Source organism: Aulonocara sp. 'chitande type north' Nkhata Bay, linkage group LG11, assembly GCF_057382095.1.
Source record: "Aulonocara sp. 'chitande type north' Nkhata Bay isolate Kocher_YH1m ecotype deep benthic linkage group LG11, A_spYH_male_GT1.1, whole genome shotgun sequence".
In the NCBI taxonomy this organism is placed as follows: domain Eukaryota; kingdom Metazoa; phylum Chordata; class Actinopteri; order Cichliformes; family Cichlidae; genus Aulonocara; species Aulonocara sp. 'chitande type north' Nkhata Bay.
Genome location: NC_141354.1, coordinates 33998134 through 34010800, shown reverse-complemented (window position 1 = coordinate 34010800; position 12667 = coordinate 33998134). Strand labels below are relative to the sequence as shown.

Below are 12667 nucleotides of genomic sequence, written 5' to 3'. Positions count from 1 at the left end.
TAGCTGTGTTTGCTTTTGCAAGAGAACTACAATGTTTTGATGATTGGGTGACAGGTTTTCTTATTTGTGTGAAGAGTTTTGCAAAATTAGCCAATAGTTACAAAAAATGTGCTTAAGCAATCAGAAAAAACTGTAATATCAGTTCGTACTGCTTTTGCTCTGCTCCTGTTAAAGTTCTTTATTAAAATATCCTGCAATAAAGTCTAGATTGTCGACATTCCCTTTTTAACCCTTGTGAAACAGTAAAGGTAAAAATCTAAGTATTAATCCTCAGCATGAATAGCTCTTAAAGGTTACTCAAGTCTTTTAAAAATAACAGACTCCTGGGGCCTGATTAATTGATATTTTTCCAAATGTGAGTAAAACATTTTGGATCATAAATGAATGTTTTAGTTTATGTAACTCACATCCATCCATCCATTGAATTAACTGCTTATCCAGTTCGGGGCTGGAAAAGGTACGCAGTCATTTGTACCTGGTGCTGATATAATATATAAGTTTAACCTGTAAACATTTACTTTTACCAAAATAAATTTAATCAGTGGCAAACCTTCACTTGTAGCCTTTTCATCAAACATTTCACTTCAATTTGCATGTATTGAAGTACCCCCAATTTAAAATAGGTAAATAAAAACAAAATTCAATTATTTGCAGTGTAATAAACTCATATTTTATTCACAACAGAACATAGAAACACATCAAATGTTTAAACTGAGACACATCACTCTTTCATGAAAAATTATGACACATCTCAAAAAAGTTAGCATATGGCATGTTTGCTACCGTGTAGCAAACATGCCATGTAGACCTGATAACCTATTTATGTTTTCATGAGGATAAGTAACAACGTTGTTAACTATGGAAAAAATAATGACATCAATATTCAGTGTGACTGGAGAATTTAAATGGAGCACTGGGGTTTTTAACAACTGCGGGGAGAGTGGAGCTGGAAATTGACAGATGTACTGGTGCTGCATCTATAGTGATGTGGACTCTGTTGCTATGAGGAGAGAATAATGTGAAAACAAAGCTGTCAGTTTACCTGATGATCTAAATTTCTACCCTCACAACTGTATGGAACCATACATGCTGAAAGGTTGGGACTGATAACCAAGTCTCAGTAATCCACTAATCAGGCGTGTCACATTTCTCTAAAAGGGCACTTTGTGAACAACTGAGATACCCCAACAGCTTTAACAAAACAGCATTATTTGATGCCTTGGGGGAATGAAAATTGATCCCTGATGTATTACTTCAAAGTTACACATGTGGTGTCAAACATACTAACTTTAAATGCAAAACTAAAATGGTAAAGAGTTAAATGTTTACAATTCAGACTTTATGCACACAAATCATGCAGTTTCATACCTGGACTAATATAATTAACTAATAACAACTTGAAGAGTGAACAATTTAAAGTGATCCCTCTTTGATTGAACAGTGTTGTAGCACAGTCTTCTGGGACTTGATCTCACACGTTCAAACAAGCATCTGAAATGAGACAAACCCATTTAAATATTCAGAGAAATTCTTGGTGTGTGTGTGTGTGTGTGTGTGTGTGTGTGTGTGTGTGTGTGTGTGTGTGTGTGTGTGTGTGTGTGTGACCATCAGTTTTCTTCCTGCTCTTCTGCACAGGCTGTTTCGTCCATGTCAGTTTGAAGTCAGTCACACCCTGCTTAGCGAGTGCTGCTTGCAGCTAAATAAGAGGAAAGAAGATAAATTGTGTTACTTTTTATTTCGTAGCTTTTTTGGAGGGGGCACTTTTACGCCTGTCATATTTGTGTTTGACACTCACATTGTTTTCTTATCAGTACCCTTACTATAATTCGTGCCACCTCTAAAATACATGATTTCAGGAGTGGAGAAATTCCCCATATAATGCTATTTTTTATCGGTCATTAACAGTAAGAAAGGATCCAAGCTGAATCTTGGTGTTTCAGCTTGGATCCTTTCTTACTGTTGAAACATGTTTAAATTATACAGCTTTCTGAAGTGTGATGGTAGCTGTCCTATTTTACATGGAAGCAAACAGAGGTGAGAACATTTTTCACATTTTCTTTAAAACTAAAATTCATTATGACACATAAATACAAAGGATTTGGGGGGTTTTTTGTACATTTTGAAAGACCTCTATTTTTTCTCTTTTGAATATTTGTTACTGATCATTAGTAGGACAAAACTATTTCTTATCGAATTACTTGATTAAGCAATGACCTAATCGATAGATTACTCGATTACTAAAACACTTTAAAGCTGCACCCTTAGCCTTTAGTTTACAGTGTAAATCACAGTGAGATTGATGCTTTAGTTATCTAGTGGTATTAAATAAAATGGAATTGAATTAAATTTCCCTTAATCCATCTTTCATCAAGTGAGTGATTGTATTCACCTTTCCACTAATTCCATTAAGCTTTTAGCTGAGTAAATGGTGAATAACAGGAAGACTTAAGACTTATAAACATAGATGAAACATGTGTGTGTGTGTGTGTGTGTGTGTGTGTGTGTGTGTGTGTGTGTGTGTGTCAAAAAGAAAACAAGAATAAAAACACAGACAGATAAACACAACACTGTTGTGTCTCCATTCTCAAAGTTAATTTGATTGAATTATTTGCGCAAAGTACAAAAATGAATGTAACAAAATCTTATGATCAAGCAGGACTAACGTGTTTTGTTGTTTATGGCACACACACACGGTATACCTGCTCCATCAGCGCAGCCTGGTTATCTGGAGTTTCCAGGTCAACATCAGTTTGGATATTCATGCTCAACACTGTCTTCTTTGATTTGTGAACTACACAAAAACAAATCATTTCAGAATAAATCGGATCAAATTTGACAAATACTTGGTTTAGAGGAAGTTATTAATACTATTTTAGCATATTATTAGATGTTCTTAGACTAAAATAGAATGTCTTCAGCATATACCAAAACCTTGTTAAAATTTCCAGAACAAAAACAAATTCAGTGCACTCCTTTGACCTGAATGAACCTCATAGCTTTTATTATTGGAATTTCTTTTCGTATAAATTTGTCAATTTTTTGTTAGTCTTTGTGCTAAATTTAGATATTTGAAATATGAAGCTTACGATTTCAAGAATTAAATGAAACAAAGAAGTGTATTATTTTCATTACGTCTTGCTTTAAATATTTTCTGGTCGTACCATCTGTGGTAACTGACTTGAATATTAAAACTAGGGAAATATCATTCATACCTGCATAGCAGAAGAAAGGATGTTGCTCACTACATGGTTCAGTGGTCCAGGTTCCATTTCCCACCAGTACAGCAGCACAATTATTCGTATTGTTAGGTTGTCCAGTTTTCCAGTTCACGAATGTGCTGATTTGTTTGGTTTCTGACCAAAACCAGACTGGAGAAAAACTAAGGCCAATCCACAGTGGTTCATATTCGTAAAGATTATTATTTAGAAGTGCACGCCTGACTTTATCAAATGTTTCCACATCAAGGATTTGTGCCAGAGTTGAATTTTTGTTTTCACAGCTGATTTTGGCCTCATTCCAAGTCACATATGTATTATTAACAATGTAATCACTGCCTGTTAAAGAAACAGAAGTTATAGATTCCATTAGTAACATTATACATATATTAATGATTTCATTTATGTTTTTAAAAATAGGCTATGCAGAAAAAAGCTGTGATTTAAATACACCATATAAATCATATGTCAGTACTGCATATATACTTCATTATTATTTTAATGAATATCCATCAGGTTTGAGTTTCACCGTGAGCTTTTTTCCAGTCTCTAACTAGAGTATAAAAAAAGTTGGATTTTTATGTTTTGAGCCTCTTTCTGAAAAATAAGTACCAAGGTCAATTTAATATAGTGGAGTGAAATCTTACAACAAATAATCTTGATTGATACCTACCATTAAAACAAATGAAATACCACTTGTATTCACATGTTCTACTATACCACCACCCATGGTAAGTGAGCCCACAGTACCCAGTGTCAGAAGCCCATGGTTCTTCATAGCGCCACAGGAAATATGTGGCTTGTGTTCCATCCAGCCAGACCCACCCTAAAGGGCCCACGAGTCCTATCCAGGCTTTGCCTGTGTATCCCCCAGCTGAGGTGTTCATCAGTGCAGTGTTGTTCTCTGGGTTAGTAATTTGGGCAAGTCCAGTGTACTTCATGATGCAGTAAGCGTTGGCCTCATCCCAGGTCTTATTCTCACTGATAAAGTAATAGATGTTTGGAAAGGAAGCAGTGGAGACACAGAAACCTGAAGAATAAAATAGATTTTTATTTGACGTTTTACGAAGAAATACTGTTTATATTTATTCAGAATGTTTGTATACTTGGTACTGCAGTACAGTAAATAATTTCCTCAGTAGATCCTATAATAGGAGAAATATGTCAGTGATGGTTCAACTTGTGGTGTGGATAGAAGACACTTTTTAAATTGTACTTATGTTAGTGAATCTGAACATTTCTAAGTTGATACGCGCTCCTGCGGTATGTGGAGTCAGCATTCTATCAAACCATGATTTCTCAAATTAGAAAACACAATTAGCTTTTCATTGAGAAAGAAGTGAAGTTAAGCAAGAAAAACATACAACACTATGAAAAATGCAGGACAGTACTGCAGTTGTAGATATATGAATAATAAATATATTAAGCCAAAATTTCAGTCTACAACTTTTCTGTCCCTGTGTTGTATTATTATTTATTTATTTTTACATTTAGTTAATTCCTTACTTTTTATTCATTTAATTATAGTCATAATGTTGGAGCAACAGCGGTCTTCAAATATCATTTCATAAAACTCTATGCAATATTTGGTCAGTTATTACCTCTCTTTAAAAAAAATCAAGGTAGAAACAATTTCTATTTGGAAAAGAACTGTGAATTATAATTATAATTACATACTGAACAAGAATTTAACAAACAGCACACTCCTGAAATATTACCTGAAAGCATGAGAAGGACTACAAACACATCCATGTTCACTTTGATTAACTGTGGAGAAAAGAAGTTCAGTAGAATTTATAAATTGAAAGCTATAATAAATATACAACATTCACTGTTAGAATGAGAGTGGTTAAAAAACAAAGCGATTAGAAAGGACCGAAATTCTTACAGGTATTTAAACATACCACAAAATGTTTTGTGTCTTGTTTTCTTGAATGTTTAACCTGACACTAACTAACTAGCTTTAAATATATAATATAAAAATCTCCTCTATATTTTTGCATTTAGTTAAGGGCCTCGTGTTAATGTTTATACCTTAATATAAAAATCTATTACTACAGCAAATTCAAAAAGAAAGTTGTATATATGTAGATAGATAGATAAAAACTTACCACACTTCTTGAGTTACCAAACATGAACAGCTGCTCGTCACTGTGTGTTCCTTTCTCTCTGAGGTTGCTGTTATAATATAATGCAAATAAGTGGAAAGTTTAAATTTCACTTGTGACACACCCTTGATGACACTGTGAGGCTTTCTCGTGACCCTCCCATATAAACTGTGCTCTCTTTAGAGATTTACAACTTCCATGATTTCTTATGAAAGAATTCTCTTTTTCACATTGGTTATAGTTGATTAATATAAGTATTCACAGCAAGATGTGACGCCGACATAAGTCACATTTTTGTTTGAACTGAGTTTTACCAAAGTAAATTACATCAGTGGTAAAACTCCACATTGTATCTATTTAATAACGTGAAAATTTTATTGAAATTGAGCACTGAAAAAACTTTTAGGAATGTTGCAAGCTTGTGCGGCTGTGCATGCAAACCTCCACTGATTCATTCAAATGTTCAGACCACATAATGTAAAAATCTATTACAAAATCCATTTTACATTACCAAATACGATAGCTGAAATGTAACAATATGAAAAGTCTTCAGAAGCATCACCTGATGTGTGAGGAATTTTGGAGGAAATTAAATTAAATTGGTTTGTAAATAGAGTTTGCATCATTATTTTTTCTTCATTAGGATTTTAAATTGAATCAACTTCAACAATTATTGCTATTATTTGTTTGTTTGTTTTTTAAAATTATTTGGGGGTCACAACCGAGTTTTTTAGTTAACATAAGTAGCATCCCTCCATTGTTTACACATACACGTAAAACTAAGAACTAACAACTAAGAATTTGTTGTAGTTTAAACAAGTTATTATAATAATAACTATGATTATGAACATGTAAATATTACATAAGCTCATAGCTGCTAAACATTAGTATTGTTATTGAGTGACAGTTATATTTCCCTTAAACAAATAAAAGAATAACATTTTTTGATCATATTTGTCATAAAAGAGGCTCACAAGAATAAAAATAAGACTAATGTGATAGGACCATGATTGCACTTAATTTTTTACTTAATTGTAGGTCATGAGAATTATTTAACGAAATTATTTTCTCAATTATCATGAAAGTACAAACTGGAAACTCCAGAATTTTGATCTATTTGGATAGCACAATCTACCAATATTGTTTTTAAGTACAATTTTTTAATACAATTTTTCATATTTGAGCAGTGCAGCATGAAAGTTGAATGACTTTTTTTTTTTTTCATTTTTGGGATTATTGATTTCATGCTATAAAGTATTTTGTGCTTTATTTAGCAATTTTGTAAAATGTAACTATATATCATCTAAATGTTTTTTATCAATTTAAACTGTTAAACTATTGAACATTTTTAATGTAATGGTCCCAAAACAGCTCTTGATTTATTTTGATGGCAAGAAAGATCAGGGAAAATTTTAGGCGCTTACATTTAGTTTGTGAAATATTAATTTTCAAACATGGTTTGTGTGTTCTTTTTTCAAAAACTGTAATTAATCTGGTGATTTCATGGGGCAGTAATGTGAATTACAACCCCATCAAAATGAACTACACAAAGTTTTTTGTGTCTGGATCGTAATCTATAAGTTTGCATTATACGTTAAGCGCACATAAACACATATTTGCCTACAGTGTATGTACTGGTCCAACTACTTGCACAAGTACATACAACATATGTTGCTTAGTTATGGCGTTTCATGTATGCCCTGCCTGCTAGCATCTTGCACACTGCTGTTATGTGCTGGATTGTTTCAGGGGCATCTTTACACAGCACATGGGATCTTGCCTGGTGTGATGAACTCCAGCCTTTATAGATCTTGTGCTCAGAGCTTGCCTCTGTGGAACCTTCTGGCTAACAGAAGGCCGGACAGTCCTGATCCTTAAGGACCCCCAGAAGGGACCGGCCCCATCCAACTACCGGCGAAGTGATTGAAGCTTTCTAACATCTTGCTGCATGTAGAAAGTGATCTGAGCTTCATCTCATCGCCTTCTTTTACACAACATCACTGTTGGTCTTCTAGTCAAGTATGTCACAGTGACTTATTGGATGCGTGTTACCAGCTAATTTGTCTTATGATTTTCATATGAAAATAAAGTCGAAGACTGACTGACTGACTGAAGGGTGGCCAATTCATCGTCTGCATTCATATGTGGAGCATTCAGATCTCAACCTTAAAACAAGGTTGAGATAATCGAGTAGTTATGACCCATTCATGACCCCAGCAACGAAGTAAAATATGCTGTTGGGATATGTTTAAAAATAAAAATGTTTTCTATTACAAAAACTGTATGCAGATACTTAAATCCCAAATATAATGGCAAACACTGAATTCAATATTGATCATATAACATTTGGTCATTACTGCAACGTTACTGCCCTCCTTTAGCAGTTTTTATAGTAGTAGACTGGTACCCTGTGTAGCCTGTCAAAAAAAAAATTAAAAAATTATAAGGGCAAAAAGAATCTTTAATGTTTGTTTTACCCTTTTCTTGTGTGTACTGTGAGGAATCTAATACTACTTATACTATCTATTATCATTGTTAAGGATTTAGTCTCTGCTCCTGCTCAAAGTTCCCTCCTCGTAAGTACTACTACGTTGACAAAAAAATTAGCTGGAACGATGCTCAACAATACTGCAGAGAGAAGTACACAGACCTGGCCACCATTGAAAGCATGGATGATATAAGCAGGCTAAATTCATCTTTTTCCTACGACTGGGCATGGATTGGACTGCAGGATGACCCTGAATCCTGGAAGAATACGTTAGGCAATGACACCAACTCCTGGAGATGGGCAATAACTGGTGAAACGAGCAAAATTGATTACCACAACTGGGACTCTACTCAGCCAAATTATTATCTTGCAAAAGAAACCTGTGTGATAATGGGTCTTGGAGGAAAGTGGAACGATAAAAACTGTGGTGAAAACAAAACTTTTGCTTGCTACAATGGTAAGAAAATATTTTCATTCATGGATTTCACCTACTGACCTGACTACTGACTTCACCTGCATTTTTCACTGGCAGATTTGACAGAAAGCATCACTGAAGATTTGCTGTATAAAATATAAGAAAAACCTTAGCTCAAAAAGTTTGAACTTATTTGAAAACATTAAATTGATTATCCAAAACTTGTAATCATTCACTGCAATGCTAACTGATTAATATCCCTAATAAATTGAACATCTATCATCTGCCATGGATGCTTAAACACTTGCTTCATGTGTTTCCCCCTCACTGGTTCATTTTCTATCTGCTGCAGTTACAGAGCAAAACAAGAAAAACTACATGTACATCTCTACTACAAAAAATTGGACCTCTGCTCGAGAACACTGCATAAAACTAAGCATGAACTTGGCAGTGATCGAAAACAGTGAGGAGAACGCTGAGGTCAGTTCATTAAAACCAAACAGTGATGACATTTGGATCGGTCTGTACCGAGTGCCATGGACCTGGTCTGACAAGAGTCAGAGCTCCTTTAAAAACTGGCGAAGTTCCAGCCCAAATAACCCTCCGGGTAACCAGCATTGTGTGGCGGAGAATAACCTCCACAAGTGGGATGACGAAATGTGTACAACAAAATATGTTTTCATTTGCCATCAAGGTAAATGTTCAATAACACACACACACATAAAGAAAACTTGTCCTGACTAACCCTAACTCCTGTTTCTCAATTTGTCAAAACTTACTGTTATTTTATAACAACATGTCTCCTTCTAAGTTGCAAAGTTGAGGACGACAGTGAAGCTGAAGTTTGTGACTGATGTTGACTTAAGTGACTCTGCAACTAATGCCCAGATCCTCCAGCAGGTAAAATCCTTGTTTTTGCTTCTGGAAAAAAAAAAAGCAAACAAACAAACAAAAACTGAAAGAGCAACCTACTTATCTTTCCATTCTATCACAGCTAAGAGCCAAGCTAACAAGTCAAGGATTGACTGATTTCAAACTGCAATGGAACATTCAACCCAAGAAACAAGAGAACGAGGAGAATAGTGAAACTTAGAGAGATTTGGGGTGCTTTGGATCATTGCTCAGCCTTATAACTCAAGTGTGCTAAAGATTCAGGGCAGAAATTGATGACCAGACATTCTCCTGAAGGATTTTCTAATGTTTTAGAAAAAAATATATATATTTTTTTATGTTAAACTATGACAAGTCACCCAGTTACCAAAGCATAAAAGCAGCCCCAAAGCATTAGACTACCACAACTGCTTTTTTTGATGTGATATTCTTTTTATGAAATGCTGTGTGATTGTTTTTTGCATAGCACAGTAAAAATCTCCAGAAAGTTTAACTTTCGTCTCATTAGGCTAAATGGTTTGATAAACAGTTTAATGATTTTGAAACCTTAAATACTAAATTGACCTACGGTTTTGTTTTTATCTGATATGGTTAAATGTGAAATGTCTGACTTGGTTTTGTTTGATAAACAATTTGGTGTTTCTGAAGATAAATATTAAATTGACTCTTATTTTTTGTTTGTTATCGTCAGTCAGTAGCTAAAAGAATTAACTGGTATTTGTTTTATGTTTATTTTTTGAATTTTTGATCCTTCTACTGATTTGCAATTTGTTGTTATCAGTTAACAGCTATAGAGTTAACCGCTAATTGGGTTTCTATTCTGATTCTCCCTTAAATTGATTTCTGACATCAGGAAACAGCTATAAAGTTTGGCATTTGTTTTCGTGTCTGTTTTTGAATATTGATCAGTTTAATTTGATATTGTTATCTGTCTGTAATCAGCTGAAAGCTATAGAATTTCCGGTATATGTTTCTGATCCTTGCAGTTAATCTTGAGATTAATTTTTCATTATCAGTTGGTGACAAGTTAATAGTCTTGGGGTTAGTTTTTGCTTTTACATTTGATCTTATATTTGATTTTTGTCGGACTGATAAATGTTAACAGTTCTAAATTAACTGCTATTCTGTTTATGCTGTATAATTTTCTTTGATTGACTCTTATCTGTTTAATGTATAGTTAACTGAGTGAATCAATTCCTCAATTCATTCTCATATTTGTTTTGTTCGATTCTGAAATAATTACTGTTACGTTTATTGATAAATCAAATCTTATTATGTTTGATTAATTTCTTATCAAGTCTTGTTAGAGATTCTTTTTGAGTTAATTCCTAAGCTGAATTTTGGCATGGTTGATCTCATCTTTTATTAGTTTAATACAGTGTTTTTCTTTTTTGAATTAATTACCAGCTGGGTTGAATAGCTGTGATTTTGCTTGCTTTGAATTAAAATCATTAAGTTTGCAGTTTTTATTTTCAGTATTATTTTATTGTTAAAATTGATATTTGCAGTTTTGGGAAAAGAGAAAACCATTGCTTTGTCATCGTTTCAAAATAGACATTGAGTGTCTAATTCTTAGTCATTGGTGAAGTTGAATTTCGGTTTCGGTTTCAAAGAATAAAAGAAAGACGTAATAATAATTAGACCTGGGAGTAAGGGAGCCCTTGTTCCTAGAAGAAAACAAAAACCAGATAGAAAAAAAGAAAAAGGGAGGAACTTGAACAAAAACAATAAAAAGAGAATTTAAATAAAAATGTAATGGCGAGCATTGCAATTTCACCCAGAATGGAGAATTTGGATCAATTAGAGAAATATGTCAACAATAGAGAAAATAGCTGCACTATTTAATAGCAGAGACATGTAAATACTTTGCATTACATTTTGAATCCACTACCTTAAACGAGCTCCAATTTACAGACAGAAATGTCAAAAATGTTACAACTATCCCCGGTCTCCCCTACATTTTATGGCTGCTAAGATGAACCAAATGAATGACACATTTTATTAAGCAGCATTGCAGATTGTGGAAAATCATCAATCATTCATCTTCCTCTCACCGGCAGATAGTTTCAGGTCCAAAGTATCTTATAGTTTGCCTATTGGGCAGTTTTGTACATTCAGGGATTACATATTTTTGTGTTATATTTCAATAAACCATGTGATTTCTTTTTTAAATCTCTTCAATAAAAAGATCAAAATGCATAATTTACTCATTTAATATTGCCTGTATCTAAACTGTTACACAGCCTTTGTGTCGCAGATCACAGCAATGGATTCCCCTTTATTGTGATGGATGTTCGCACTTAGGTTCCATATTTGCTGCAGTAAATACTTCCCTGGGGCAACAAATGTGTAATAATCCACAGCTGAAAATAGCCTCTTCAAATACCATTTGCTCTTGTTTAAATAACATTTGCTAATATTTTCTAAAAAAGATGTCTACATTGCATCTGTTATAGAAAATTTAACACTTGTTAAAATAATGTAAAGATTCTAACAAATAGCAATTAAAACATAAAACACACACATACACACAATTATACTGAAGTTTTAGCTTGTTACATGCACCTAATCATTGGATCTGTTTAATGATTTACTGCATCTCTTCAGTAGGCGAGACTTAGAGCTACAATCTGGTGGGGAAAGATGAAAACTGTTGAATGATCGATTTTGAACTTTGAGTTAAAACTCTGTTGTATGACTCACAGATATTAATAGCCATGACTTCACTGAAAGACCTTTGTATATTCCATCTTTTTACAAGTTTACAGCCATCACTCGTACCTGTATCATTACTAACAAATTTTAGGTCAAAACATTTTTAACTTAACCAAATGAAGTAATTCAGAGGTTATCATTGTAAATAACAGCAATTATATTGTGGAGGACAAAATGATTCCTGGTTTATTTTTGTTCTCTTTTACATTGCAACAAGCCCAGAGAGACCTAATTCTCATTGATGTCTTATTGATCAAGTATTTAGAGCAGCACCTCCTCTATCTGTTCACTGAAGCTTTAGGCAGAATCCCCTTTACACCTCTTTAGTAAGGTGAAAGCTAATTCACGCTGGGCTCAATATGCCAGCATCTCATTCTGTCAGTGGATAAATTTAAAAGCAATACATCCTTTGAAGAGAATTCGAACACCGCTGAAAGGAGGAGGACTGTTGACAGATTAATTGTTATATTTTTAGTAAAATGACACATTTTACACCTATACCTAAAATGTTTCCATTGTTCCATATTTATTGTTGTAGAAAAGAGAATTGTAAACAAACTCTTTTCATAGCATTTCTGTTTAGTTTTTTTTCCTCCTCAGAAATGATTTGTAAAAATAGACTGAACATAACACGAGCCTGAAGCAAACTAACTGCCTAATGACTGATCCATTCTGTAGCATGGAGGAGTCGGGATTTTGAAAAACAGTTTGAAGGTGTCAGCAACACATTTGTTTTCCATAATAGTTTTTATTACTGTTCATTACATCAGCAGGTACAAATTTTATCATGTTTAATGTTAATTAGTTTCTATTGGAATTCCAACAAAAGGTAAAA

General features: G+C 33.7%; 2 protein-coding genes across 2 annotated transcripts; one reads left to right on the top strand and one right to left on the bottom strand.

The window, feature by feature from the left end:
• Positions 1-810: 810 nt before the first annotated feature.
• LOC147319578 (macrophage mannose receptor 1-like) lies at positions 811-5377 on the bottom strand. Its single transcript, XM_086310067.1, has 7 exons — positions 5327-5377; positions 4934-4982; positions 3889-4245; positions 3213-3554; positions 2700-2791; positions 1606-1696; positions 811-1491 (listed from the first exon to the last, which is right to left on the bottom strand). The coding sequence occupies exons 1-7, from the start codon at positions 5348-5350 to the stop codon at positions 1472-1474; spliced, it is 975 nt and encodes a 324-aa protein (XP_086166193.1). The 5' UTR covers positions 5351-5377; the 3' UTR covers positions 811-1471.
• A 1483-nt stretch (positions 5378-6860) lies between these two features.
• LOC147319577 (macrophage mannose receptor 1-like) lies at positions 6861-11320 on the top strand. Its single transcript, XM_086309806.1, has 6 exons — positions 6861-6892; positions 7145-7242; positions 7864-8268; positions 8579-8920; positions 9038-9126; positions 9221-11320. The coding sequence occupies exons 1-6, from the start codon at positions 6861-6863 to the stop codon at positions 9317-9319; spliced, it is 1065 nt and encodes a 354-aa protein (XP_086165932.1). The 3' UTR covers positions 9320-11320.
• Positions 11321-12667: the final 1347 nt, after the last annotated feature.

Excerpts from the sequence above, each read along its gene's own strand:
- LOC147319577 (XM_086309806.1), top strand. The coding sequence starts at position 6,861 with ATGAACTACACAAAGTTTTTTGTGTCTGGATC. Across the intron at positions 8,921-9,037 it reads TGTTTTCATTTGCCATCAAG|TTGCAAAGTTGAGGACGACA; the intron begins GTAAATGTTCAA and ends TCTCCTTCTAAG. Across the intron at positions 9,127-9,220 it reads ATGCCCAGATCCTCCAGCAG|CTAAGAGCCAAGCTAACAAG; the intron begins GTAAAATCCTTG and ends ATTCTATCACAG.
- LOC147319578 (XM_086310067.1), bottom strand. The coding sequence starts at position 5,350 with ATGTTTGGTAACTCAAGAAGTGTG. Across the intron at positions 1,697-2,699 it reads AGGCTGCGCTGATGGAGCAG|CTGCAAGCAGCACTCGCTAA; the intron begins GTATACCGTGTG and ends CCTCTTATTTAG. Across the intron at positions 1,492-1,605 it reads GAGCAGGAAGAAAACTGATG|ATGCTTGTTTGAACGTGTGA; the intron begins GTCACACACACA and ends GTCTCATTTCAG.